At 37.2% G+C, this 27,765-nt stretch overlaps 1 protein-coding gene and 1 long non-coding RNA gene across 13 annotated transcripts; one reads left to right on the plus strand and one right to left on the minus strand.

The window, feature by feature from the left end:
• Window positions 1-295: 295 nt before the first annotated feature.
• On the minus strand, window positions 296-27,573 carry LOC5506078 (octopamine receptor beta-1R). Of its 12 annotated transcripts, none has more exons than XR_007306689.1 (6): window positions 27,447-27,572; window positions 27,266-27,333; window positions 9,470-9,547; window positions 3,446-4,646; window positions 1,515-2,733; window positions 296-1,451 (listed from the first exon to the last, which is right to left on the minus strand). XR_007306689.1 is itself a non-coding variant. In XM_032374456.2 (5 exons), exon 5 carries the CDS (start codon window positions 2,698-2,700, stop codon window positions 1,744-1,746), a length of 957 nt encoding a protein of 318 aa, XP_032230347.1. In that variant the 5' UTR covers window positions 2,701-2,733; window positions 3,660-4,646; window positions 9,470-9,547; window positions 27,266-27,333; window positions 27,447-27,573; the 3' UTR covers window positions 296-1,743. The 12 variants fall into 12 exon arrangements, 10 of the variants coding, with proteins under 10 accessions (XP_032230347.1, XP_032230336.1, XP_032230337.1 ...); XR_007306688.1 differs by having other exon boundaries at window positions 296-1,388; window positions 1,452-2,733; XM_032374456.2 differs by having other exon boundaries at window positions 296-2,733; window positions 3,660-4,646; window positions 27,447-27,573.
• LOC116613946 lies at window positions 21,046-23,263 on the plus strand. The gene is made up of 2 exons (XR_004294285.2): window positions 21,046-21,423; window positions 22,153-23,263. It is a non-coding gene; the product is annotated as an uncharacterized LOC116613946 (long non-coding RNA).
• Window positions 27,574-27,765: the final 192 nt, after the last annotated feature.

Genomic DNA, 27,765 nt, shown 5'->3' on the forward strand with positions numbered 1-27,765 from the left:
TTGTTGCTGAATCCCGCCATTTTTTGCCATTCTAAGCTGTTCTAGCCGCTGCGATTTTTTCCCGTCGCCTACTGTATATAGAATAGAGTATTTTACTTCAACGAGATTTGTTCGCTCATGCAAATTCTGTAATAAAGCTACACTCGCCGTTTACCTGGGCTACCTGTGGTATTATACGGTGCAAGTACAGTGCAACCCAACCCTTTTGGCGTAGATCAGATGGAAATACCCATAGTCGCCTTGTAGGCATTTTCCAGCCTGGCCTTGAATCATACAAATAACATTTTATAACTAATTTAATCATTATTTTATTTTTATTGGTATTTTGGTTATCTACAATATTATCACCAATTAGAGATTGTACTTCTGAGTTTGAAGGATTATCTATGTATTTTCTTGTGCAGTGTATATTTTTTTAGTGTTTCACTTATATAAATCCACTTTAATTTTATAGAAAAATTCGTTTACTCTAAGAGTGTGATAAATTAATAACCACACAGTTTTATCTTCAATGTTGGCATTCAATTTATACGTTGCTTTATCCTCATTAGTCACGTTGGGATACCTGTGGATTGCGCCTTCCACAGGTAGCCCAACATCACAGAGTGCTGCAGCCGTTGCCAATTCTCATTGAGCTTAAAAAGTAGTTATTATTATTTATTTACGAAGGCTGGGCAAGAAATAGAATGCGCGTGCGACCTGCAACAATTTTTTTGCGAGACAGGTAGCAAGAGAAAAAAGGTACGTGTGACAGGGCCTTAAGGCCATGTTTGTTTTACTTTTCATGTATGGCCCCATATATGGTAAACATTACCTCCCACTCCTCCCCCCTCCCTCTTTCTTTCTATACCCTAGGATTCACCTTTTGCCCCCGTGCCCGTGTCAAAGCCCCCCAATGTTATGCTCTTATTCCTCTGTGACTTGACTTGACTTTAAAACCTCCATAGCTAAAAGTTGCTTCGAAGTTTGCCTCCGTCAAGGAGCATGCTGTCCTCGTCAACTTTTTGCATTTTACTGAGAGCGACAATACTAAAATGCATCTTTCTTAGCATGGAGGCCTCGAGAGATTTTTACATCTCACCAACTTGAACAATAGATTTCGTCCTTCGCGGGAATCCGCACAATGATGATAACTCGTTTGTGACGGTATGGTTTCCTCGAGTTTCTTTACTTCTCACGGAAAGTAACAATAGATAAATTTCTCTGTTTGTGCATGTCGCCCTCAAACACCTCTACATTTCACTGACAGTGACTATGATGAATGGCTCTGGGACTGTATGTTGCCCTCAAACACATCTACATTTCACTGACTGTTTTCAAACATCTCTACATCTCATTGACAGTGACTATAGATAGACGTCTCTGGGACTGTATGTTGCCTTAAACACCTCTACATTTCACTGACAGTGACTATAGATAGACGTCTCTGTGACGGTATGTCGCCCCCAAACCTCTACATTTCACTGACAGTGACTATAGATAGACGTCTCTGTGACGGTATGTCGCCCCCAAACATCTCTACATTTCACTGACAGTGACTATAGATAGACGTCTCTGTGACTGTATGTTGCCATAAACACCTCTACATTTCACTGACAGTGACAATAGATGTATGTCCCTTTGACTGTATGTCGCCCTCAAACATCTCTACATTTCATTGACAGTGACTATAGATGAATGTCCCTTTGACTGTATGTTGCCATAAAACACCTCTACATTTCACTGACTGTTCTTAAACACCTCCTACATTTCACTGACAGTGACTATAGATGAATGTCTCTGTGAAAGCATTGTCACTTCAAGCCGGGATATGTCCCCTGAACTCTTTTTCCTTGTCACATCCTTGTAGTACCTATCTCCTCGAAACAAGGACTGGACCAGCTTACGAATCGCAAACTTAAAGTCAGGTTTAAGAAAACTGTACAAAATAGGATTCACTAGAGATCCAAGAGCGAGCGTGAAGGGTGAGCTTGAATTCAACGCTTTTATCATTAGCTCAGGTTTCCCTATTGCTATGACAGCCGTGACGTAGATCACAGGTAGCCAGCTCAGCACGAACATAACCGATATCACGATGAACACCTTCGCTAGCTTTGCCTCGGAGGATATGCGGCGGCATTTCGTGAGCTCGACTCTGTCGCAGACGAGTCTCGATAGCTTTCGTTCCTTCGCGACGCAAATTCGGACCTGCTTATATATTCGCCAATAGCAGATAAAGATAAAAGTATAAGGGATTATGATGCCCGCGACAAGCATAACGAACTGGTAAACCTGGTGGATGACCCCTGAAGTGCTTGGAAACCACGTGAGAGGAATAACAGCGGACACAAGTCCGGTCACCCAGACCCCAACAAGAATCCGGAAAAAGTACTTTGCGATCGTCGGGGTATACCTTAAAGGCTGCAGTACCGCTAAGTAGCGATCGTAGGTCACTGCGCATAAGTTCGCCACGCTAGAGAGTAGAGATACGCTGTACATTACGTTGAGTGCAACAGGGCTTTCAACTTGTAGCGGGTACTGGATAAACAGGGCCAGGCCTATAAGAATATCCGCAAAGGCCAGAGACACGACGAAGCCGTTCGTGTAAGTCCGCAGAGACCGTGTGCACAGAACTAAGATACAGACGGCAATGTTGGAGGTGATTACGAGAAGTGACAGGACTCCCAAGGAAGTCATCGACCAGAGTGGGTAAACATCCATATTGCACGGGGATATCGCCTTGACGTCAGTGTACTAGAATGGAAAAGAAAGTGGAATTGTATAACGCGATTATCTATCTCCCTTGGTCTCAAATATCTTTAAACTACCCGTAAAAGATAATTTGCGTTCGTTTGTATGTAAGTACTGCAAATAGATGATCCCCCGGGCCAGCTTTCTATGTGGCTACACTTATCATCGAACTACACATGTAACTAGGTAACCGTCACTAGAGGTACAGAATAGCACACGTAGCTTATAATATTGAGATAGTATGCAAGCTGTGTAACTTAAGGATAATGTCACCGCTGGCTTGCATACCCGGTGTTTCTTTTACGTCCCCTTATACATGTTTATCAGGGGCGGATCTAGCCTTTCGCTGCTCATTGACAAACGAGGGAGGGAGCAATTTTTTTGTTACATATGGCTTTCTGGCAGCCCAGGGGGGGGGGGGGGGGGGGTTAAATCCCCTAGACCCTCCCCCTAAATCCTCTACTGTTTATCAAGTGCGATGAGACGGGAACTCTGTTTCAATATCGCTTTCCATAATACTCTCTCCCTAAAGATATCGTTTTGAAAACTCTCTACCTGAAGAGTGTCAGGTTTTATACCTCTAACAAAAAAACAAGGTAACCTGACTAGGAACTATTCTCTGGTTTGAGAGGCGATGCCTGTCCGATTAGACTTAAAATCCCAGAGGCAAGTTTTTTTTTTTCTACACGCGCTTATACATTTTACAACTACTCACCTTTCACGTCCCCAAAGAGAGTCCGAAATGGGTACTACCACCCGCGAAGTTAAAGTAGTTTAAGTCAAATAGGCTTGCCAAATCGCGCGCCTTGCCTTCTGTTAACGAGTAATGTCTTTGAAGATCCTTGTACGTATGTCCCAACCGCGTTAAGCCAAATCCCTTTACGTGGACTCTATCGATTCAGGGAAAAGGTTTTGATAAACCAGCTTACCTTCAGTAACGTAACTTCAGTTCAGTAAATTTAGTTCAATTGTAATCGTTGCCTTTGGTTAAGTATCTTCTACAGAAAGACGGGTTGTTTAAATGCCCAAACGAGTACTCGTTCTAAGATGATTTCGTAGGACTTGAGCGGTCACACCTCCTTCCCTTTACCAGTGACTGCTATGAGGGTATCGTCGTATACTTGCATACAGCCACGCCCTAAGCCAAAGAGGACTTTAAGAACCGCTATTTTGGCTATAAATATCGATATGACTTACGAGTGGCTGGTATGGTCTACATTAAAAGTCTCTTCAATAGAATTCAAAATTATCTTCAAACCACTATGAGTCAAACCGGTTTGTAGACAGGTCAGGGTAAATCACTCATTTCGCCGAAGTTCACCGAATCAACCAAGCCCCATAGTGAAGCTGCGGATGTGTGGATTCTTCCAACAAGGATTTCTGAGAATCGTTCGAGAAAGCCACCGACGTCTATACGAGAGCGAGGCTCTTAAGAGACGTCAGCACATGGATCCACTCTCAAAGATGGCTTCAATATCTTTTTTCTCCTTTACTGAAATTTATTTTTCACGTGAATAAGCTGCGGGTCTCGGGGTCTTGTTACCTAGGAGGAAAAGTCGGAGGAGCGCTTCACACACAAATTGAAAGTCCCTGTTTTTGCACGCAGCGATGCACGTTTTAGCTCTTCACTTTAACGGATGAATCTCAAGATTGAAATCCCACTTTTATGTTGTGCGAGGCTTTTGCTTTGTTGGAGCGAAAAATTAACTTTCTTCTTGATTCGCCGATATTACCTGCCGCCCTTGTTATCTCACAGCAGATCCACGCGAGATAGATTGCTTTTAAGACGTGCGCATAATAACGCTAGATCACGTATTCCAGCGTCTCCTTTGTGCTAAGGATCGTATGATTTGCGTTTTACACTTTGTTTGTTTCTGCTCTTCTGTGAGCTTCCGCTAATTCATTTCCTTGGCAGCCTGCCGGAAAAAAGATATCAATTCAACAAGCGAATAAGATATAAATTCAACAAGCGAATATTTTTCTCAACCAATCACTGCTAAGCTATTGCATAAGCTTTTTATTTCATGCTTTCCCTTTTTAATTATTACGGCTTTTATTTTAATCCAATGTTTAACACACAAGTTTTATGTAATCGTTTACGCCCACAAGCACGTCATTTTTTGTACCACCTATAGGCTCTCTGAAGAACGGTCTACGACCACAGGATGTCTGCACTTATACAAGCCTAATTTTCAAGTACTAAGATTCGACTATATGCTCGAATAGGTGGATATCCTTTTCTCTCACACAATCCTTGCAATGATTTTTAAACCGCAAACAAAATTCCTTCCGTTAAAAACCTGGAGTCTTCTTTTTCTAATTACTCTTATCTCAAGCGTTATAATGTGGACAATATCTGTTTTGGCTATTCTTGTACAAAAAATACATATAAAAGTTTAATTCACAAGAGTTTATATATTGACCTCTAAAAACAATTCTTAGAAAAAAAATTCTTAGAAATACTTGTTCAAGTGCATGATTACTTCAAGCTGCAGTGTATACCTCTCGCAAAAACCCCTTTTTTTAAATGCTCAATAGGCTAAAGTGTTGATAAATTGATAATCAAATTGGTGACTTGTAATATAATAGCATTACAAGCCTCTCAAATTTAAGTTAAAAAAAAACGTCCACCGTTGTAAACCCAGTAGGCAAAACTATTTGCATCGACTTATTTACAATCCCTCCAGCATTTTAAGCAATTGAATTTGGTATGCTAAAGGTTATGGATATTTATATTTTCCCCTGTGGGTAATGAGAATACAACAAAAATAAAGTCAGTTGTTTAAAAACATAATAACAATTGTTCACTAAAGGTTCTAAATATATTTGTTAATGATATAAGATGCTGGCTAAGTCGTTTAAAACACAGCTACAATTTTCCATGAAAAAATGTTTAGCCCTTACCACCATGTCAGTGTATGCCATAATCACAGAAGTCAGTCGTCGTCGTGAGTGATATTGAATGATGACAAAGCACTTTGAGAGTCTACCTAAATAGTGTTCTTTGTTGCTTTGGCATTTTGATGATTGATAAATGATTTTGTTTGATTGTCAATGCAGGGTCGTGTAGAAATACCACACCCTCGGTTACTGCGTTTTTAAATATTCTGCGAACTCTCGTCAAGAAATTCCATTTTTCAAACCGCATTCTGGCGGTGATTTTTATTGGTCAGTGCCTTGCGGAGAGGTGACGTGATTGGAAACCATTTAAGTGCTGGCCAATGAAAATGCTCTAAGGATTTTGAATGACGGAAGCCATAATGGTTTAGCTGTTGCGAGATAATATTGAGGTAACTGAACCACATAGTACAATACACACACTGTACAATTTAACCCACATTATTAATGTTGTTGTTGTTCAATAAAGTTTGAGTATAAGAGAATGGAAAATAGAACAAAATTTGGACAATAACAATGTTTTCTTGTATCAAAAGTGCGTTCATTCCTACAAGGGCCTCGCTATTAACAAATACAAGACTTGTTTTCCTGGCATTCATCAATTTCCATTTTCTTATAGTCAACCTTAATTAAAACAGGTGTATATAACATGATGTTTACGGGAATAAATGATATTCCTTAATACGTTTTTTGTTTTTCTAAATTTCTGTAGTTATATAACAAGCTATATTTACGGATTTTGATAATAGCTTTCAACTGTCTGAGTATCTCAGTTACTTAATGTCTGTGATTACATAACATACTGTTTTACGATTTATAATTATAATCTGCAAGAGTAAGTTACTTAATTTCTGTAGCTCATGTATAACACGCTGTTATTAATATTCTGCTAGGTTCGTATCAAAGATACTCAATTTCTCTAGTTATATAACATACCTTTACGACTTTTGATGTTCTTCAAGAGGCAATTAGCTAATAGCTCAGAATTTTACGACTTTCTTGTAACCCCGGGCTATGGCCCTACCTAAACAACGAGTTATATAATTCTGCTTACGTCTTTACTTTTTGTGTCTGCGCTATTTTAAGACTTTTTAAGAGAAAAACAAAGTGAGGGTCGACACTGTTCACCAACTTACGCCCTAAGGTCTATTTCTTTATTTAGATTATAGTTATATATAACTGCTGTTAACTTCAAACCTCAGTGCATTGTTGTTCTTTTTTCGAAAAAAATCTAGAATAATCCGAATTTAAAGTAGAGAGGTTTTTTGTGCGACTTGATTTCAGTAAAATACTTATTTATAATGGTATCAACATTTCTTTACCTAATTTGCCATTCAATTTTAAATAAAATAAAAAAAAAAACAATGAATATAGAGGTTGGATGATAAGGGCTCTTTGGATAACGAGTGCTTTACTGATGACCTCTCAGCTTTCGGGGGATCTCTAGTTCTGTGTTGTAAATATTTTTGAAAATTTTTGGCACGAAGCACTTGATTTTGCGACCATAATTTAAGTCTATGTCAAGTGGCACTTACTTTATGGTTTAGACGCGTGAATGTTTGCTCGCCTACACGTTACACTTGGCTCTAGAAGAGGCTAGGAGGGCAGGCGTGTGAATTTAACAGTTCTCTTAAAGAGAATTTATGCTTTTTGGCACGTTCTTCTCTTGGTGAAAAAATCATTCGAGTGTTATTTTGAAAAGCTAAAAGGCTTAATTGCATGGAAAAAAGGGCGTATTTTCTAAGGTGGGATTTTGGTCATTGTAATAGTTTTGATTTTGGTCATTGTAATAGTTTTGATTTTGTATTAGAAGCTGCTGTAGAAAGTTGCCTAAGGAGAGCAAGTTGGCGGATTTTTTATACCATGTATTTATGCTAATTAGTCCACAGGGAGACCACAGCAGTTGTTATTGACGAGAGATCACGTGACTGTTTGGGTATCAAACGAGCGCGTGCAAATGCTATCAAAATAACAAAATAACGGCAAACAAAAGCACATTATTTAGCGCTTACGAATAAAGCCAGAAAGTTTTTTTTATTGTTTTTTTTTTTTAAAGGGATTATGCTTCATTTAAAGATTTTACTTTTTCGTTGTTCTTTGTCTTGTGACGGACCTGTCATTTCTGTGTTTGGAAATTACCGAGGAAAGCAAGCGCTTTACAAGCCGTGCTTACAGGAACTTTGATTTTGCTAAGCTAGTATGACTTTCTCCTGGGCATATTTACTAGGCATTTTCTAAAAATCCAGTCATATACGCCGTTTTTCTCCAAATCAATAGAGCATCCATATGCTGCTATAGATTCTTCATTTGGCGAGTACAAACGAAAAAAGATACAGCAACAACGCTACTGTTCATTGCCCTATAATTTTTGAACATATGCTTTGGCACTGTTTATTTGTACAACAAGGAAATCATTTTCCATTATCGTTACAAAGGCCAAAAGAATTTTATGGTTTAATTTAAAGCTAATACATGTCGATACAATTGTTTTTCTACTGGGGTGACAGTTATAGTGGAACCTGGATTTTGCGATATGCCTCGGGATAAAGAAAATGTATCGTAAAATCGAGGTATCGTTGCAAAGAGGTACTAGATTTAACGATATGAAGGAAAATCGAGTTAATTACCAACTTTTACAAAATAATAATATTGTAGCTGTACAGTGTACGGTGAGTCTCTGTAAGCCTGTATTTAACAAAATCTGTCAAAAAGTAAAAAAAATCGATTAACTGTACTGTACTCAACTGTACCGTGTCTTGAGTTTTTCTCTCTTTTTTGATAGACAGATCAGTAATATCGTTGTATAGAGGTCCAAATTGCGCTTGGGAGAACAAATTTGTATAGTAAAATCGAGAATATCGTTGTATCCAATATCGTAAAATCGAGCTAATTTCTCCTACACTTCACTGTATTTTCGCCGGGAGAAAGAAACGCCATCGTAAAATCGAGGTTATCGCAAAGTCCAGTATCGTAAAATCAAGTTTCCACTGTATATAGGATGGCAAAACAGTACGGTAAGGGTTTGTGCATTTCATTAATCGAACTTTTTTATTATTTTCCTGCCGCACAGACGTCGAGCGCGCGCAGACTTTCCCGCTTCCTTTGAACACTTTTCCCGCCACTCAGATGTCGAGCGCACGCAGACATTTTTCCCTTTCCTTTGAACATTTTTCTCGCTTTTCATGTGTCGAACGCGCGCCGACTTTTTCCTCTTTTTTCCGTTCAGACAGGGTTATTCCCAAATGCTTTTGTTCGTCTGGCTTGACCATAAACTTGGTCCGTAATGAAATTATTAAGCGCGACCTCACCACAAGCCCGCCTCCTTAGAAGTAGACGCTATCTTTACCTTTTCTGCTTTTTGGCGTAGATAGAATCGGAAATTTAACGAATCCTTGTGACAACAAGTAAATCATTGCAGTGCTTAATTTTTCTTATTATTTCCTCGCCCACTTGATTAAAACAAAGATATTCGTGAAGATCTACGAAGCCAGTGGGATTATACAGGGATTATACTCATATTGAGTGCATCATTTGTTGTTGCTTTTTGTTGAAAGTTTTGTTTAACTTATGCTAGGCTCGTTGACTTGACTTTCTCTGTCATATTATATGAAATCACCGCAGCCATCGAAATACTTTATGACAAACGTCTTTTAAAGTTGAGCTAAATAAGATTACTAAACAAAAAAAGTTATTTTATCATACGCAGATAAATTATATATCTAATAGCTACTAAGAGACTAGTAGAATAAGGACCGTCAAACTATACCTTTTTTACTCTAAAGGGCCTATTAAAGTAAAGCTTTACATACACTAAACATTATTGTTGAATCTTACCACATACCAACTTCATCTCCAGCATTTTGTCATCGTACTTTTGGCGAAGTCCTGCTCACTCCGACTGTATTTACAAAACTAAAATCTAAAAACAAAAAACCAGACTAAAATCTTGTCTTAAATCACCTGCTTATTAACGTTTACTAACGTCGCTCCCTCTTTTCTCCGACATTCTAAAAGCCATTATCTAATTGTAATCGATGTTTCACTAACGCGCTATTGCCCTTATATCGTTTCTAGGTTACTTGTTTAGCAGTGTGGCGGCGGCAGACGAAAAGGATGTCTAAACCACCCATCAGCATTTTCTACTTCCCCCCCCCCCGTCCCTTGAGACTTCATCTTCCGCCACCACTCTTTATTTCCTACGGATCAAACCAAGCCGTGTAACTATGCAATGTCACCTTTATGTTTGTATCGATGCAATTTTCACCACCCCATTCGCGCGTTGCCTGTGGTGATGTCGCAATTGTCTTTTATCTGGTCTGATAGAATGTATTATAAAATTACACGTTTATGATATCCGCCGACTGTTAATCAGTGTCTATCATAAAACGTTTCGAAATTGCGGAAAAGCAGTGGCGTAGGTAGGGAGTCGTGCAATTTTATTCATCGAACCTTTGATTATTTTTTCCCGCCACTTTCTCTTTCCGCCGCACAGGTGCCGAACGCTCGTAAATTTCTTTTCGCCACTCGTTAACTGAGCCAGCTTAAATGCATGTTTGCAACGAGCTTAAATAGTTAGATCTCAAGAGAACGGATAGCCTTGCGTCACTTCGAAAAAAAATGTGCTTTTAGTGCATAAGTGGCATTGAAGTAATAGATAAATGCAAATTTTGTTCCTGTACTTTTAGAGGAAAGCAAATGTTAAAAATTACAATTTGAGAATGGGAATTAACCATTTATGATACCCTAGCTACAATCCATAGACTTCTGGTTAAATGAAAAACAAATAATAATAACTGCAAAAATTAAGAAATAATCTAAAAAACGCAACTTGCTATTGATTTTGGTAGACTAAAAAAATTGTAATTTGCGATAAAGCCGATGCACCATAGGTGGATAATAATAAGTTGTAACTGTATTCCAGTATTACGTGTTCATTGAAGGACAGATTGTAAACTATCGTCTCAGTAATTCGAACAAAAATGATTCCTCTTTTTTAGACACATGAAACGAATAACTTTCTTTCGTTTTCTGTTTTAGCCCGCTAGGTTATCCCATGATATAGTAACGGGATGTGTTTCACTTTCCTTTTTTAAAATAAAATGTGGTTATCTAAGGGGAACCTGCACATTGCACTAAAACTGTGATAACATATTAAAGAGAATCTTTCAGCTACCTTTTTGTCACCCTAGCAAAGTCAAGTGCAAAAAAGCGTCCATTTTAATCAGCTGATTTGGGAAAGCAAGTGTGTTTTTCTCGATTGGTAAATAAATTATATTAGCATTTGATTTTAAATGGTTATTTCGATTTTTTTTCCGATATTAAATAAAAACACTAAAAAGGCATGGCTTACAAGGGCTCTTTAAGAGTTACAATAACAGAAAATACTGATGTAGCATAAGATGGTCTAATGAGTCATTTTTTTTTTTTTTTTTTTTTTTTGGTAACAACGGTACAATTTGTAATTCTTTGTCTGAGATGAACAAACCTGAGACGAACAAACCTAATGGTTACTTCAACAAGCCTGAATGGTTGTTAAAGTTACACTATTCTGCATTATTTCGACTTTTTTCGAACTTTTGAAACGCTCATTCCTTGGTGTGCGATTATAAGGCAACTTTTAAACAGCCTCTGTCAGCCGCCGTTTTGTCATCCTAGCAAAGTATCCATTTCCATCTGCTGATTTAAGGGCTCCAAAGCGATATTTTTCCATTTAAACGCATTATTTGCCTTCCAATATTAAATGAAAGCAATAACAAAGGTATGGCTTACAAGGGCACGTTCAAAAGCTTCTTTTGAAACTCTCATACTATTAAGAAATACCTACGCGATTTTGACCGAAATCCACCTTTAATCTTCATTTGGCTACCACTATAAAAGTGAGAGTCTCTTTTCTGCGGCGTCTCTTAATAAATGAGCTACAGTTTTTTTTTTTTTTTTTTATAACGCGTGCACTAGTTGAAGTTTTTTTGGGAGGGGAGGGGGAGGCAGAGGGGATGACTTTTTAACCATGCCCACTTTTCATTTTTCCCAGTAAAAGTTTTCAATTCATTTCTTAGTATTGTTAACAATTTAAACGAATACTATGCAGCAAAGCACATAGTCTTTATTATAAAGATATTTCTGGTGTAAGTTTTTGTATTTTTTTTAAGAATAATGGATCACCCCCGCGGAGCTTGCTCCGTGCTTACGGGATTATATTTCGTGACTAGGGCTATTGTTTCCGTGTAAAAAGTAAAGAAAAACGCGAAAACAACATTGAGATCATATCCTTGTAAGCACTCAAAAGTACATGAGTGGGCTTGTTGTAAAATTATAAATTTCACATGCATTCGGCCCTTGTGAGTAATCTTTGTTGTCATTCTATTAGGCTTAATGGGGATCCAATTTATCAATGTCGGGATATTTTTCGAGTTTGTTGCGTGAGACGGCTGGTTTCACGTGGTAAGTCTTGACGTTGTTAATGTGCTGTCGCACAACATTGCTCTTCTTATGATGATGTTAATGAAGCTTGAAATTATTATTGCGTTTTAAGATCTTTCTGCCAAAAAAATCGAATAAAAAAGTCTAATAAACAGGAAGATTATTTTCAATTGAAGCATGGCCGTTCAAATTTTTGGAGCATCTTAAGGCTGAAAACTTTATTACGGGTTCAATTCAAGGATATTTAAAAAAATATAAGAGACAGTTTTGCTGCTATCTGATCCTCGCCAGTTCTTAGCATGTTTTTAAAATTTGCTGAAATCTCAGCCTGACGTTCTTATGAAAAAAATCAAGTGTATTCTACGCGCGCGAAAGCATTTGAAAGGTCGGATGTGGCTCTTTGGCGTTTTTAGCAAAACGTGTCTATGCGGGGGGGGGGGGGGGGGGCAGAAAAATACATTAATCCCATAAAATATCTTCTATATAATAGTGTATTTTTGGGCGTATTATTCTAAGTTTGTAGAAAAGTTGTCAAAGAGCAAAATTCTTAGAAATGCGTTGGCTCCCATTCTGCGAAAATAGAGTCCAGCGCTATCTGAGAGCGACCGAAAAGCACCCCGGGCCTCCGAGCACCATAAGACATCAAAAAATTGAATAATAATTCGGAAAATTATACACAAAATGTACAAAACATAAATGCTATTAGTATATATAACGGGTTGTTCTAGATGTTCTGTGGTAGTTATTTCGTTAATAGCGCAACCATAGCAAAGTGTGGTGCGGCGCCTTTTAAGGGTGATCACTCTAATGCCTAACAGGCCTCAATTCCTTTTGACTGAAAACGATTCGAGGTTTAGCCAATCCCTTAGCTTCACGGAAGGAGGCCGCTTTTAATCTCCCTTTTTCCGTAGAAACGGCACCAGTTGTGTTTTTTTTTTTCTTTTTTTGTACAGGTCATACAGTAAGTGTGGGTAAAGTGCGTTTCCAGCCTTTTGTCTTTTTGTTATTCTCATTTTTTTTTTGCGGATGTTTGCAGCCAATTCGTGTCACCTGTTTCTTTTCTGAAGTTTCTTTTGTGAAATATTATCATTTTTTCTTCTTTTCGGTCAAAAATTGATTTGTTACATATATATATATATATATATATTTTACATTATTTCATTGAGCGCTCTTAAATATAAAATAAAAAAATTGCTCGTACGACTACCAGCACCATATTATCATATTTTACAAAACTATGATACACAAAAAAACCGATACATTTCTTAGGCGCTTGTGAAAATTAATTACATTTAAACTTCGTATTCACGAGCTTATATTGGATAATTCCATATCTTATATCTGATCTGAGGGCTTGTAAAATATAGAACTCAAAGAAAAACGCACTTTTTTTTCTTATCTTTAAAGCACTATGCTAGACGTAATCGCTTCGAATATTGTACGGGTTGAATAGCGAGGAATCTCGTGTGGGTTCAGAAAACGCGTGAAAGGTTTAAAGAGTATTTCCAATGCGATATCTGCAATTAGTGACATGCGTTCCTAGAGGCTGCACATTAACCTCAGAACACCCTTCTTTAAAACTCGACTGCGTTCCAATAGTATGAAGTTTCTTTTTCACTAACCTTAAACGGAGTAGTATTATAAACTTGTTTCTTCGATCCTGGCTTTTGTTCGTACGCTAGGCAAGTTCAAGTATCATGTATTTTTACCTCTCGTATTTCGCATCCGCGGTACACGTAATTGGCTATGCAAATTGACTTGTCTTGTCATTATTCTGATGACATTCGATCCAATTCCTCATTTCAATTGTTCCGTTTGTTGTCATTTTCTTTTATTCTGAAGATACTGAAAAGCGAAACATTGTTTTCGCTTTATTTAGATTGACCAGGATTGACATTAAATCTTTTTTTTTTCTCAAAATAAATTATTATTACGAATACCTTCTGTACATTTGTAAGTGAATCTGAAACTAAACTTTGAAAATGTATCTCAATCAATTTTGCTCATTTTATATTGTTTATTTTCAAAGGGAATAGAAAATATCAGAACAAAGACGGTTACTTTCTAAAACAAAATAAGACTCGCCACGCAAAAAAAGTATCAGAGAAGTGTTTCTACGGGGTTTATATTTTATAGTTTATATTTAAAATGTAATTTGATTTTGTATATCTAAAGTTGTAAGACCATCTGTCCAAGGCCCAACTTTACGCGTAAACAACTCGCCTCATTAGCTAAACATACTGGGGTTGTTTTAGATGTTTTAGAGGAAAAAGATAAAGACGGCGGTCATTGGGAAACTTAAACTTAAACAAAATCCATAATTTTTTTTTTCATTTCCCCTGATAATGATAGCTTCCTGTTATTTCGTTAAGGTTATAGTGAGGGCTTTGGTGTAATATATGCCATGCAATATAGCACTTAACGTTCAACCTTTTTGTTAATGGATTATTCCTATACATAATCAAACGACTAAATAGTATGAATTTCTAGTCTGAGATTTTTAAAGTATTGACTTAATATTTTTCTTGAGAAATATTTTTCTCATGTTTTAATATATCTTCTTATTCCTATATTCCTGTCTTCATGCCTTTCTATTATAAAAAATTATTATACTTTATATAAAATAATGTCACCAAAAAGCTAACACAAGACCCAATGAAGAAGACCTTGGTCTCTCTTGTTTTATTCATCACGCTTCATGTCGGATTCTTACCTTAAAAACAGCTCTGTCTTGACCCCTACCAACTCCTAAATTACTCCTTTCCTTATGCTGCCCTTAGGTTCGTAGTTTAAACTTAAAAGCATGCCCCCGTTCGCCGGGAAGTCACCTACGTAACTAGGAAAGTGTCACTTTGTTCTTCGATTTACATGAATTTGCGGCCACTTTCTGACCCATTCAATAGCAAACAGGAATCGGATATCAGATTTCTCTTTTTTTTTTTTCGAGAAATAATATTCGCTATCATTGCAATCGCTATTTTTACTTAAAAGAGGCTCTCTGAGTTATATTGTTGCCGTAGGCAATTGTCCCTTCGTATTTGAACTTTTATTATTATTTTTCATTACGTAGATCCTATAATGTTTTATACTTCAAGCTTACATTTTTATATCCAAATTTCAATCGCCTTTCTGGGTTTGAAATGGCGATTAAAATAAAACAATATTTCTCCACTTGTGTTGAAAGCCTAGCAGACCTGATGTCGTAGATTAGATTTCTTTTTCGCTTCATATGCTGTTACTTTATGCTATAATATTCAATTAAAGTTAGACGAAATGGATAAATGAACTAAATGAAGCAATAACTCGTATCGCCTTTTTGATGGTTAACCAGTATTGATTAAGCCTTATGAGAAGGTGGCTTGCTAAATTCTTCGTTTTTTTTAACAAACAGACGTAATATTTACACGACACCTTAAAGGTTGACCTGTATGCATTTACAGTCTCACCTTTTATTAAATTCATGATTTTTTTTACTTGTGAAAAGCAATTGCTTTTTATCATCTTCTATTTTCTTCCTGATAAAGTAATTCAAACTCAAATGAAAATGCACCTTGCAAAACTACTGGAAACTTCAAATACAAAGCACAATGTTTAGCGGGTTAAAAACAACTTTAATTTTTTTATTTTTTATTTTATTTGAATTTATTAGCTTAATCACATAAGAAATATTTATCTTCCCTTTCCTTCCATTTTGTCTCAGTCGAATCTTATAAACCAAATAATTCTATGTAATTATTTCCCTTATCGTTCTTCAGCTTTAATTATTCTCTGGTGGTTTGAGGGCAGGGTGGATGGAGTGATAATGGTGAACTTGCCTCTTATAGAGATGATATGTGCCCAGATATCGCTTTTTTATTTCCTTAGCCTGCGGATTCGTAAGAACGAAGCAGTTTTCGTAAAATCTCCACACGAAATGGCACCATCGCTCAACAGTAAATGTTTTGTCACGTTTTCAATTTGAATTCAGCCTCTATTTAGTAATTGTTAAATGATAAAGATTCAAACAAATAACCCTCTTATATTTGTCTATTAATAGCTGCTGGTACATTTTAAGATTTAATTTGATATGCTGAAATATTTTTAAGAAGCTAGATTTTGGAATATTAAGAGGTATTGTGGTGGCAATGAAAAGAGGAATTGATCATTCTTTCTGAGTATCTTTAGCCAAGAACACACAAAGAGACCCCCTTCCCGAAACACGTTAAAACGACATATTTCGTCGTTTGAATATGTTCTGATGCCAAAAATGTCCATTTTAAAAGTTGCTGAGAAAAAAAATATGTTCCTTTTTCTCAGGAGGGACCATTCCTTTTTTTCGCAGCCACCATTGGTTAGGCATTTTTTTCGCAGCCACCATTGGTTAGGCATATTGGCATATGAGTAATTGCCCGTATAACCGGTTAGGACGATCGGCAACCTCACCAGCGCCCTTAAAAACATTCCCAGCACAACTAGTTCGACTCCACAAATTTGCCAGCAGAACTATTCGGGTCGATTTTTTCCAGCGACCGAGGGATCTAACATCTTCCCAGACATTTTGCGGAACAGATCCGTTTTGTGCCCTTGTTTTAGATGGATTAACTAAATAATACCGTGCCAGGAAGTGACTGCCTTACATGTTAAACAATATAATAAAATAAAACATATATTTTTTATTCGTTATTCGCAGAGAGATGATTTATTTGTGTTATGTCGTAGTCACCTGTTCGCGTTCACAATTACCGCTCTTTAATACTAAGAAAATCCCAGTTAAAGTAAGCATCCTACAATATCCCTGTGCCATCGCATTTTTTTTTGCGTTTTCCTTCCCTCGAGGGTAAACAAATATGACGTAGGTTGAGAAATATGGGGTAGAGATGATACTGACTTGAAATTGCGCGTAGTCAATCAACCGTCTAAACCAATCAATGGCTTTCATGTTTTCAAAAACCATTTGACTGCGCACAGCAAGGAAATTGATTGGTCACAGTGTTATGATTGACTAGGCGCTATTCCCAGACAAGAAATGGATTTGAATTTTCGGAAACTCGGGCAACTACGAATTCATAATCGAAATGAGCTAAAAGACAATATAATTTTTTTCCGTTTAGTTCATTTTCTCTGGCCGTTAAATGGGTTAAAATGCAGGTTGTTAAAATCTTTTAGGCTGTTTAGGAAGATTATCGAAGGCATAGCCCGCAAGCGAGGGGTATTGCGAAAAAAAAGGCTTTGTCGTGTAGTGTTTTGGTCAAAACGAGGGAGCTCCGTAAGCACCCAAGGTAAAAGTTAATTAGCGGTTTACATCCTTTGACGCACTAGGGATGGGATGGGCAAAGGTGGTACTTCGCATGGGTGGAGTCAAGTGTTCATTGTAGGTTTTTAATTGTCTACAAACAGTTGAACTTTAAGCTGCATGCCTTATACAATATTTTGTTAAAAACTATGTTTATTAACAGTTTTTGGTCATTTTCTTTGAATTTAGTCTCCCCCATGTACCAAAGACTCATAAGTCAATATTAGAATTTGACTGAAATTCGTTGCGTCCGGGCCGGGGAGCTATTGCAAAGCTTTACCATGACACTGCACCTTTATTGATGCTATCATACGGATAAAATAAACCCTATCAATAAAAGCTTTTTTGCCGTAAAACACTTTAGGTGGAAACTTACTCATACTTTTGATAACTCAAAAAAGTAACTTGATATCTAAACATAATTTCGAGTACCCTTTTTTTAGTCCCGATAACTTGCAGCATCTCAAATGGCTTAAAGGTATTTTCAGCGTAGCCTACAGTGAAATTACTAGAAAAAAGCAAACGAAAAAAGATGCAGCGCTATTGTTTACGATACTTAAGGCTTTTTTTTTAAACAAGAATAAATCAATAATCGAGGCTTGCATGATCCTATCCTAGCGCGAAATTCGACACAATGGCGCACTCGTTAAATCGACCATAAACTTTAACAACAGGTAATGTGTTTCCCTTAAGGCGTTCTGGTAGCCTTTTGCACCACCGTGTTACGTAAGTGCTCAAGGCACTTAAACAGCACTAACCTTGGCATTGCAGGACCAACTCTGTACTGACAGTTTCTTACAGTGTTTTTACACACCGTTTATTGTTATGTTGTAACATTAGGTTACCTGTGCGAGCGCCTTTACCAGGTCAGCGGTTAGTAACTTTTGTACGACGGCAATGTTGTTTTTAAGCACGAGGTTTGCAGAATAAAGCCCATCTTCTGGGCTCCGACAGTGTTTATCCTTAACTACAATTTATTCCGCAACCGAAAATGCTTTGCCGGCGTGAGTGACTTCTAAAAGCCAAATGAGTCATGTAAATCCCTCTCTGTATCTGCTCATCCAGTGAAACTTTCACTTTGAGGGAGTCACTGTTTGATATGATAAAGGGGGCTAAAATGTTGCTCTCTTTAATCAGGCCTGTAATAAACGTGTATTAACATTGAGTCATTTTTCTTTACTTTACTGTCTAGAAAAAAGAAGATGTGTTGCACGTAAAAATGTAGTTTTTTTCGCCATCACCTCGTCTTGTTTTATGAATGTCCAGTATTTAATGTTTTGATGATATAACACGTTTTAATATCTATTATTTAAAAAAAAAATGTCTTCATAAAAAATGTGATCATATCCATCAATCTTTTGTTTTTGAAAACTCTCGTTTTTTTTGTTTTTTTTTTTTGGCTCGCTCAGTCAATTCCTGGATATCTCTATATATCTTTACAATAAACCAAAAACTGGAAATCGACTCTGCCAAATTTTCGTCTTTAATAAGACTTCTTCAGGGCAGACTGAAGAAGGTGAATCGTTACAAGCTTTTTTACATCAGAATAGTGGCGCGAGACGCAAAATCATTACAACTGACAAAAACACGCATTTTCTAGAATAGCGCGCGCTATGGATAAAAAGAATTTACACATCTCTACGTGGGTTCCTACTACAAAAAAAGTCATCACTATTAAGACCCCGCGGGTAGATAGACTTAAGCCGATAAGCCGATAAGTTGTTGGTGCACTCCTCTCCTAAAGAAAATAGTACTCAGGTTAGAGGTTGTGGTAAGTGTGGCGGTAAAAGGTGTAGGGTGTGTAACTTTCTTAAGACAGGGCGGGAGTTTCGCAGTACAGTTACTAATAAGAAATATGTCATTAATTTTGACTTGGACTGTAACTCAGATTTTGTTGTTTATCTGATTACTTGCCCTGTGTAGCAAGCAATATGTAGGGTCTACTATCAATAGTTTTAGGAAGCGTTTTAATAATCATAAAAGTAGGTTAAATAAGCACCCTAGTTTACCGGTTAATGAAAGAGTTAAGGATGACCTTATCTATCAACATTTTCATTGCGACAATCATTTAGGTCTTAAAAATGTTATGGTACAACTTATAGATAAGTGTAACTCTGAGGCTCAGCTTAGGGAAAGGGAAGGCCAGTGGGCTTATCGGCTTAAGTCTATCTACCCGCGCGGTCTTAATAGTGATGACTTTTTTTTGTAGTAGGAACCGACGTAGAGATGTGTAAATTCTTTTTATCCATAGCGCGCGCTATTCTAGAAAATGCGCGTTTTTGTCAGTTGTAATGTTTTTTTCGTCTCGCGCCACTATTCTGATGTAAATAAGCTTGTAACGATTCACCTTCTTCAGTCTGCCCTGAAGAAGTCTTATTAAAGACGAAAAATTTTATTTTCGTCTTTATTTTTTATTTTTAAGTAGAGGATTACATCACTTATCAGGGATCTCAGGCCCGTACCCAAGATTTTTCTTGGAGGGGGGGGGGGGGGGGGGGGGGGTCGAAATCCGAAAAAGTGGACCTAATTTTTCCGGAGGGGGGAGGGGGGGGAGTTCTCTGAACACCCCGAAAAAAAGGATTTTTTATGCCTTTGCAGTATTGCCACGGGATGTTTATTGTCGGATTTGGCTACATACCAGACTGATCTAGCTAGATGCTTTGTAATTTTGTTTACAAATAGCACGTCTATTGAGAACCGTAAGTGGACCTTCGGCCGTTGTGGGGATTGCATTCGCATCATCTATTCTATTTTTACTATTTCTACTGTTTCTTTTGACCAGATCAGATCCCTACTTTAGCCCAAAAGTTTTTGCAAAATTATTAATGTCTTTTTTTTTAGTGTTTTATCGACTAGGAATGTAAGAAAGAAGCCTAGATTGAAACATAATTTGCCAAGAACGTGACAAAGAAAACGTGACCCCGTGTTTGACTTCGTGGGAGGGATAGGTGGAGGGTTTTGGGACTGATACTCTCTTGTGCTACCGCTAATAGCTTATGCGCCATTATATTTATGCAAGCTACATTATCTTTCAACCAAAGAAAGCATCCTTCAATTCCACATTTGAATGGGTTTTCTTTGGCATTCAAGTAGGAAGTCAAGATCGCTGATTTGTTTTTCTCATATAATCGTCGATGTATCTTATAATGACGCCTTTCAGAACTTTTAGAATACAGGGACATTTTCAATTATCAGGCGGCTTGCTTTAACAAGTATTAGTGCAAGCCGCCACTCAGCCGCGTCACGTTATAAGTAGCAAATTCAAGCTAAAGAAAATCACATAAAAGACTTCGCCCTTCGTTTGTTGTTATTTTTTTTGCCGCTAAAAGCTGGAGTGTACGCGAGTTTGAAATACAAAAAGTCACGTCAGTGCAAGTCACCTATTGTTCTCAAAGCTGGTTGATAGGCAGGCCCGTACCCAGGATTTTTCATGGGGGGGGGGGGGGGGGGGTGCGGCTACATACCAGAGTGATCTAGCTAATGCTTTATAGCGGAGCCGCGCGCGGAGCTCCATAGGTATAGAAATCGGTCATAAACTAGGCGACTCAAAATTTGTGGTCAATGACGTCATGTCACACGCTGTCAGCTGGCTGTACCACTCACGTGACCAGCTCATGCGATCAGGCCAGCTAATTGATTGATCACTCTAAACCAATGACAGACTGGCTCCGACAGGAACTGGGGGGTGGGGGGGGGGGGGGGGCTTGGAAAAGCCGGGGGGGGGACTAAGCCTATTCTGACTTCGACATCAAACGATCAACGGAACAAAAGCTGGCAGGGAAGAGTTAACTAATTATCCAGTCAAATGGCCGTATGAAAATAAGAATTTGAAGAATACATCTGTCTACTGCTTTGTAGGAACTGCTTTGTTCTTACAAGCTCGGAATATCGGCTCGACTTCTTCACCTGGTGCGGTGGTTTAAGGAAAAGGCTACAAAACCAGCAGCATTTATCAGGGAATTGTGGAAGCTCTGCACTACTATTCTTATTATGATGTTACAGAGCAAAAATAAAAATAAAAAGTTTTATTTATGACAGCTGAAATACGGAATTGTTCTCCTAAACGAGCGAACACCACAAGGCAAACAACATGGACAGTCAAGGTGAGTTCCGGACAAAAATTTCAATTCAAAATAGTGTGAATAGAATATATGAACCAAAACGTAACTCCTGTCATATTCCTTTTAAGTGTAATTCTTTTTGTTTGCAAATATTTCTGATAATAATCCTCAAACAAAGCGATTTTCGTCGTTTTACAGCTTCTGTGATTTTCCCGGTATCACTATTCATCTTGCTTCCACTGTGTTTTTAATTAGCTGAGAGATAAATTTCTTGAACGCTGATTGGATGCTATTTTGGCGCGCACTAAAACGGTTTCCCAGTTCTGTTATAATCGTAAAAGAAACCTTTCCCCAATACAAATAAGAAAAATACATCTACAAATCAAGACTTATCTATCTAGCTCAGGTGAGAACGACCTTGATGACTCATGTTTACACAGTTGTGTTGATAAAACTATGTATCATTAAGCTTATTTAATTGAGCATTCATTTGCTATTTATTGGCAAATGTGTGAGGAAAAAACAAAAAGCATGTCGCAATCATCCTTGCAAAGCCTTTCTCTTTTCTTTATCTCCTGTCTATGCTGTTTTGTCCAAAATTTCATGTTAAATACACAAAAACGTCAAAATGTCTCTCTTTCTTATATAAAGCCAATATTGATCTGTTTGGTAAGGATACTAATCTAATCATTTGTTTTCCTCTATGTTTGTTCTCATGTTTTGAGAAAATTATAAAATTGAAATAACAACGAACGGTTTTTTCTGATTCAGGTAAACGGTTAATACCCAAAAGCCATGATGTGAGACTATTATGAAGACATGGATGATGAGCAGCATATTTAGCAAAATATTTAGCTCTCCTTTCTTCCCTTTAAAATATGTTTTTACTTTTCAATCAATCTGCGTTCTTCCCCTGGGAAAAATATTTTGTTTATATATTTTGTTAATATTTTGTTTATATTGCCTTAAATTTAAGCAATTAAAATAACCAAAACTGTGAATTATTTCTCCTTTTTAAAGGGGGGGTGTCCCAAATGCTATGTTCTTTTCATTCTTTTGTGGGATTCAAGCTACTTATGAGTAGCAATAATTTGATTCGCTATTCAGCATCCTTTGTGCAATTAAGATATTATAAAATAGATACATTCAAGTTTATTCAGAACTTACATTTCTGCGTCTTCGCCATATCTGCTATTGGGTAAAATTGCTGTTTACCATTTACCCATTTACCCAAAGAGACTCCCATAAAAACAGAAGGGGATGATTGATCACAACTCTAAGGGATAACACTTTGGGTGTTCCTAATTCCTACCCCCTTAAGGTAGCACATTAGGTGCGGTCAAGCAATTTCTTTCTCTAAGCATTTTGAACACTACCTAAGGAAAAGCAGTTAGCATAATTTCATACCCTTAAGATAGGACAAACAACCCCATCTGACTATTTTAGGAGAAGCCCTCCCCCTCCTTAATGGATGCTGTCAAATGGGATTTTCTCTTTTCTTATATATGCTACTTTGTCTGGGGTTTTAACTGGGAGGTTAACATTTAAGAATGATATAACTGTGCTGTTAGACTGAAGTAGAAAAAGGATAGTGAATTGAAATATTTGTATTCACAAAGATTTGTAGTTGCATCTTCCAGCAATTTGGTACCTGTACCTGTACTGTGTTTTAAAAATGGCTGAATATTTTACATAGGTATTTTTGGGTGCAAAATGTTGGGCTCTCTTGCCGCAAACATCTGCTGAAGTCTTTTGATCTTCAAAGCTGTACTCAACAACAAAAATGAGTAATGCTGTACATGGCAAGGCACATATATGTTAGATTATTTGATTATAGAAATGTAAAATAGGAAATATCTGTTCAGTATCAGTTGTCAAAACGCAACTGTTTTTTTTTTTTTTCATGAAGGTGCACTGTCATTCTTTTAGTCAACAACATTGCTTACTACAAAAAAGGGGGGGGGGACAAATCAAAGACATGCAAAACGGAGAAGTAACAAAACATATAACTTAACTCAAAGGGGAGATGCAACGGGACATCGAGTCCCATATGGGACATTGCCCTTAGGACGAAAAAATACAGAAGAAATGCCTTGAAAGCTTTTTGCGTCCCCTCCTGTTAAAAATCCTACACTGCTGATAAATTATGTTACATGTGATATGCACAGGTGTGTTCTAAAGTCCACGTGCGAGGAAGCTCACTGACACTCCAACACCCACAAGTACTTTCCCTAAACAAGCATGCCCTTGACCGCTATGCGATATTTAACATCACTTAAGGCACATACAGTATGACAGAGCACACATTTATCATTATATATACCTTTTTCGGGTTATGGTAACCATTAAATTACCCGCACCGATTGGCTCTCGCAGGGTACAGTATCCTACGACCCGGACTCCGCGATACCGGACCGTTCATCTTCAAAACTAGGAATAATGAGTTTATTTGTGAAATTACTGTGAAATTATGCTTTTTAGAACTAATTTTGTCGAGTTTTACATTGATGCACATTTTTTTTGTCTATGTAGTACTCCCTCTGTGTTTCGGGACAATTTCCCGTCATAATGATTTCACATTGCGCGCCATTTCAAGCTGCTGAAATTGTATTTGGAAAAAAAATGGAGCAGCTCGCATTTCATATCCAAGTATGAAATGGTTTACAATTACACGTATTAATGGTGTATTACTGGTGTATTATGTCGATTAATGTCAAATAGTAATTAAACAATAATTGATTGTGAGAAACAAGACGCTGACAAAGTGACAAAGCGGTATGATATATAGTTTCTTTACTTCATATATTTCATCAATCATCAATCAAATAGTAATTCAAAAATAATTGATTGTGAGAAACAAGACCCTGGCAGTGTGACAAGGCGATATGATATATGGTTTCTTTACTTCATATATTTCAACAATCATCGTAAACTCTTTCCCATTCCTACAGCCCATGTCACTCAATGCGTTCAGTCTTAGAGTTGTTTCAGGCGCAGGGATGTGCGAGGGAAACACACTACCACCCCCTTAGTAAGATGGGTTACTTCCTATTGAATTATGGTCAAATATTATGTGTATATTTATTATATAGACTATAGTGTTTTTCCGCCACTGAGAAATTCTCCATCACAGCACACGTAAAGATACGATATTATTCACATGTGAAATCATATGCCAATCAGATTGCTTCATGAAATCAGCTCGTGTGTATCCATTTTTAAGGTTTTTGTAGCGACAACAAAGACAGACACTGAATAGCTTTTAGAGTTGAACTTTATATGTTTTTGATTACTGAATAATTCCCGAGTTTCTGTCGCCTTGAACTTGCATGAAGTAATTCCTATAAAAAGCATTGTTTTAAGAAATACAGCGTATATGGTTTATATAAACAACAATATAATAAACTTATTAAACTAAACTTAGAAACTAACTAAACAATTACAATTTTTTTTACAGATTCCTGAAATACGCGCTTCCCCCCCCCCCCCCCCCCCCACCCCGTCAAGCCCTAAGTACAATCCACTTTCTACCACATTCCCCTTTAAATTTGTCTCTTTTTTTAAAAAATTAGCTTAGCCGCCACTGCATGGAATGGGTAACGCCAAGCCCTAAGTACACACCATTTTCCTACCACATTCCCCTTTGAATTTGTCTCTTTTAAAATATAGCTCAGCCGCTACTGCATGGAATGGTTAAAGCCAAGACCTATAAGTAAAAAAACATTTTCCTACCACATTGCCCTTTAAATTTGCCTTTTTTTTAATGAGCTCAGCCGCTACTTCATTAAAATGTGTAACGCCAAGCCCTAAGTACACACCATCTTCATACCACATTCCCTTAAAATTTGTGTCTTTTTAAAATTAGCTTTGCCGCTACTGCATAAAAATGGGTAACGCCAAGCCCTAATGACACACCCACTTTCTATCACATTCCACTTAAAATGTGTCCCCTTTCAAAATTACTACTGCATGAAATGGGTAACGGAAGATGGCACAGTTGCACCAAGACGTTGTATAAAAGAACAGACCATTCAGGAACAGCCGTTTTCTGTCATCCTTGTTTGACTAATAATCTTGGAACGTCAGAAACTATCGATACTGAGACAAGCACAAGTCAAAAATGGCATTGTTTCTAAAATGTATATCATCTTGTAACGTAATACATTTAAGCAGATAGTTATTAAGCGTCATGAATATGCATCAAAAAGCCATAATCTATATAACTTTATCGTGTTTGCAATTTTTTTTTTTATTCAAGTGAGATGGTTTTATAGCTAGAAGAGAAATGTAAGATGTGTTTTATTTTTCTCTTAAGACTCCTTGAAAGAGCAGCAGCCCATTTGGCACTGTTTAATGATTCAATGCATTTTGTCGCTTTTTATAAATACGTGGACGGACTGATATGATCTAATCCAGCTTTTCGCGAGACAGGTTTTGACAATCTGACAAAAATTGTATGAAAAAAAGAATGAAAATATCGATTGTAAAAGGTTGATAATTTCAGACGGAAAGCGTAGCGTGCGGTGGTGAGTGCTTCTGGACAATACCCAAACAGCACTATAGTTCTTACCTACCTTAAGCAAAAAGGTTATGAAAAGGGGATTTAAAAAGGATTAATGCAGACTGGATTTGCAGACTTTTTTAATAACCATTTAGTATTTATTTTATCATGTTGGCTATCTGCACTTTAAATTGCGATTGTCGAGATGGGAACTTGCACATATTAGGTCCAGCAGTGTTTAAAATATGTGTAATCCAGAGCAAATTAAAATGGGATTATGGACAGAAATTAGAAAAAACATGCTTAGGAGGCTTTCTCTAGAATTGGTTTATCATTTTTAACGTAAATTACAATCGAAATAAGGGGTGCGCATTAGAACGCATTACAAAAAAACCAGTCCACTGAGGCAATATCGAGATGAAACATAGGACAATCGAGATAAATGAGAACGCATAGATAATATTTACATTATAAATACTATGCCGTATCCCAATTCCTTGTGTTTGTTATTCAACTAAAGAAAAGTAAAAAAAAAAAATACATTTCGATAAACCAAAGTGACAGATTTATGATTAAAGTGAGTGTGTTGCTTAACCCGTTTCTATTTTTGATATTCCATATTTCTGATTGTTCACAATGTTATTCTTGTAACAACACGAACGCCTGACGTCAAGCTATTTCAAAAAGCAATCATTTCATCTGCGATGTTTACAAACATCTAACAGCTTGAGATTTTCAAGCTTTCAGACTGATAACCAATTTCTTTTTTTTTTTTTTTTTGAAACCTCGTCTGTTCTGAAATAAAAAAAAAATGGGTATTCACCCTGTAACAAATTTTATGCAGTCGAAGGTTAAGAGTTGCTTAAAATGTGGTACTCAACACTAAAACATTAATGAATTTCTTTACTTTTCTCACTTATGCCTCTCAGTGCGGTATTCACATTTTTTCTTATTTCCATTATTCTTTCTCATTCCCTTTTTTCACTTGTTCACGACAAAAGGTTTTAGCAGAAAAAATATAGCTCAATGTTATTATACTCACTGTTGTATTTCAGTTGTTCAGGTTAACTTTTACCGTATCTTTTTGCTTTTCCTCGCAAACCGACGCTTTATAAGTATAGACTAATTACTGGTTATTCCTGTTTCATTTTATAAAGTCTGCACTCTGTACCATTCTCTGAACAATTTTTTTGTGTCAACTAGGATAGTCACGATTAACTTTTTGAGTTAGGTTCTATTTGACCGTATTTCCTTTTTTTTTTTTTACATTTATAACCCAACGCTGACAGAACAGCACTGTTCATTCCTATGATTTTCTACAGTCTACGCAAAATTCTCACATTCACAATCTTCATCAGAAAAATAGTCATAGTAGTTTCTTACCAGGGTTTTTTGACGACTCCGTGCACTCTTGCCCTGTCTGTATGATTTTGCCTTCAAACCCGCACTACCTAAGTACAGACAAACACTTAAGATTTCCCTATTCCATTAAAAAGAATCTTTGCAACATTCACCAAAAATTCCCGATGTCCTCTCCGTGGGGTATTAACACAGCAAATTTTACCGTTTGTCTCCCGGGCTTTTTAAATCCGATTTCGATGTTTTGTTTCGCCGCTGCTTACTCTCTAACGCTGTCCTTCCCCCGTGTAATCATTCTGTCATTAATACATCGAGGTAAACCGCAGGAGAAACCTCCGAGAAGCAGCCTGTCAAACTCTCAATCAGAGTTACATTCAACCAATCAGAAAAAGGTGTAATTAGTTCTTCAATAAAAACCGCGGGATAAACCCTTTCGTAGCAGCCTGTCAATCTGTCAATTAAATTTGACCAATCAGTGCGTGACAGCCTTTATTTCAAGGTGAAACGCGGAAGAAACTTAAGAA

The sequence above is a fragment of the Nematostella vectensis genome, chromosome 15, assembly GCF_932526225.1.
Source record: "Nematostella vectensis chromosome 15, jaNemVect1.1, whole genome shotgun sequence".
In the NCBI taxonomy this organism is placed as follows: domain Eukaryota; kingdom Metazoa; phylum Cnidaria; class Anthozoa; order Actiniaria; family Edwardsiidae; genus Nematostella; species Nematostella vectensis.